The sequence below is a fragment of the Ornithodoros turicata genome, chromosome 3, assembly GCF_037126465.1.
Source record: "Ornithodoros turicata isolate Travis chromosome 3, ASM3712646v1, whole genome shotgun sequence".
Taxonomy (NCBI): Eukaryota; Metazoa; Arthropoda; class Arachnida; order Ixodida; family Argasidae; genus Ornithodoros; species Ornithodoros turicata.
In genome coordinates, this window is record NC_088203.1 from 30,409,009 (window position 1) to 30,411,484 (window position 2,476).

The 2,476-nt window shown below is 46.3% G+C and overlaps 1 protein-coding gene across 1 annotated transcript; it reads left to right on the forward strand.

Moving 5' to 3' along the window:
• The first annotated feature begins 1,055 nt into the window (after positions 1-1,055).
• On the forward strand, positions 1,056-1,592 carry LOC135389253 (uncharacterized). The gene has a single exon (XM_064619318.1). It carries the CDS (start codon positions 1,056-1,058, stop codon positions 1,590-1,592), a length of 537 nt encoding a protein of 178 aa, XP_064475388.1.
• Positions 1,593-2,476: the final 884 nt, after the last annotated feature.

The following is a 2,476-nucleotide window of genomic DNA, read 5'->3' on the forward strand; positions in this document are numbered from 1 at the left end:
AATAATAAGACTTGGACTACAGATTACAGGAACGTTAACAAAAACTAATTTATTTAATGGGCAATTTAACACATAGATTAAAAAAAAAAAGAATGGTCGACGTTTCGACAGTGGCACTGCCTTCGTCAGGACAAAAAGCATATATATATATATATATATATATATATATGTATATTTGAAAGTAAAAAGAAAAAAATGGAGACAGCCTTTTGAGAAAATTATAGACTCGGCTGCTGCAGACTAGAACACAACAGTCACTGTGGATGAATAAAAGGCAAGACGAGCAAACCGCGCTATTCCATGCATTCACACAAGTGACATTCCCCAGAATGCTCCAGCGGATGGTGCGAAATACTTAATTGATTTTAGCAGCTGCGTAAGTAGAATTACTGTACGTCATAAGTATGTATCTTCTCGCGCACTACTAACTGCGGGAAATATCCTGGGGCGCAGCAAGAGGATATTCCGTAGCAGACGACAAGAAGAGACGCATTTCATTGCGGCATTTCATTTGAAACGGCACAGTGCGAATGCTCAACACTCTTATCAAACTCTTACACACTTTATAGTTACCACCTTTTCACACCCCTTCTTCTTAGAGTGCAAACAAACGCAAAATGCACTTAGTGCAGCTTGGGACAAAAGATTACGAAACGTGGCATTGGCGTATTTCTTCGTCGGAGCGGCTCCTTGCTATGTCAGGAACAGATGGGATAACAAACGGCATTTCAAATGTATTGAATTTAAAATACTATTTAAAATATAAATACGTGTATTTATATTTTGTATTTAAATACAGACTCGAAAAAATATATAGTATATTTACATGCCAATTTAATAAATACTTTATAAATACTCCTAAATACACATGAATACATGATACTGGTGCACGTGTTCCATGGACTCGCGCCTCAGTCTTTTCGGCAGGAACTATACAAAATATATTTTATGTAATTTTATACGTCTTATACGTATATGTTATTTATTTTGTGTAATTTATAATATATTTTATACTGCAAAACATATATTATACACATCTTCGGACGGACGGACGGATGGATGACCACTTTACAAGATGGCCTGAGGCTGTGCCCACGAGAGACGCTTCTGCCAATACTGTGTCGCTGCGGCTTTCCTGTCCTGTTGGGTCTCGCGTTTCGGTACGTGTCTCATCCCGCATCGTCACCGATAGAGACCAACAGTCTGAAGCGCAGGTCTTCTCAGCCTTCACTGCTCTCCTCGTTGCGACACGCTGCCGCACTACTTCGTATCACCCGGTTTCAAATGAACTCGTGGAGCGTTTCCACAGGCAACTAAAGGCTGCCATCATGGCTTACGAGGACCCCACCCAATGGATCGACATCATTCCGTTGATGCCACTAGGCATCCGAGCCGCACTGAAACAAGATCTTGCGTACAGTAGCGCCGAGCTCGTATATGTCACCGCACTTCGTCTGCCTAGTGACTTCTTCAGCCCGTCCTCCAGAACGGCACCTGATCCCTCCACCTACGCCAGTCGTCTTCGCCGTATCTTCGACGGCATACGTGCTACACCTCCACGCACTCCTACATCCCGACCGCACTACATTTAGCTGGAGTTTCGCACCGCGTCCCACGTTTTCCTCCGGACTGACGCCGACGCTACTCGGAAGGCTCTGCAGCCGCCCTACTCTGGTCCTCATCCAGTCCTCGAAGGCACAGAGAAGTTCTTCATCATCTCCAACAGTGGTCGTAAAGATACCGTCGTCCCCCCATTATCATCGCTTTGTGATCGACCCCTCGCCGCCATTGTCCTCCCCCGCAAAGCCTCAATGTCACGTTACTTGGTCAGACAGCCATTCTCTGCCACTGGAGGGGCGGAGGGGGCAGAGGGGGAGCCCTGTAGCGCCGCCGCTGCCGCGCGATCAAGGCAATGCATCAGGCAAGCACGGTCATGTGCTCGCGCATAAAGCTTCGTGCGCACCTTCGTGAATGCATGTTAAATCAGTTGTTCGTTTGTTAATTTGTTTGTAACGGAAGAAAAGAGGAGAAACTGAACTCTTCTCCCGACTTGTTCTGCTGCTCCTATATTATAAATTCTTACCCCACCCCCCCTTCCCCGAAAATACTACTCATGTGCTCTACGTCCCATTTCGCCTATTCCCATTTCGCCTAATGCGATTTTCAGGATTAGGAGGGCGAGGGGGTGCCTGCCATTATAGGCGAAATGGGGCTGTCGTGCCATCTCATTAGGCGTAATGGGACTGCCAACAAATGGGCGTTACTATCACTGATTGCAGTCGCAGAGCAAGTCACCGGGGAATGGCTCCGCACCTGCGTACAGTCAGTACAGAACAGATCAGAACAGTACAGAACAGCAGGAAGCAGTGGGGTACAGCTGTATGCGTCCTGGGCCGACCTCAGTGGGAAATGTGCCAACAGCACTTTAACTGAACATTGTCCTTGAACTATGCTCGTTACAGGGAAGGATAATGGA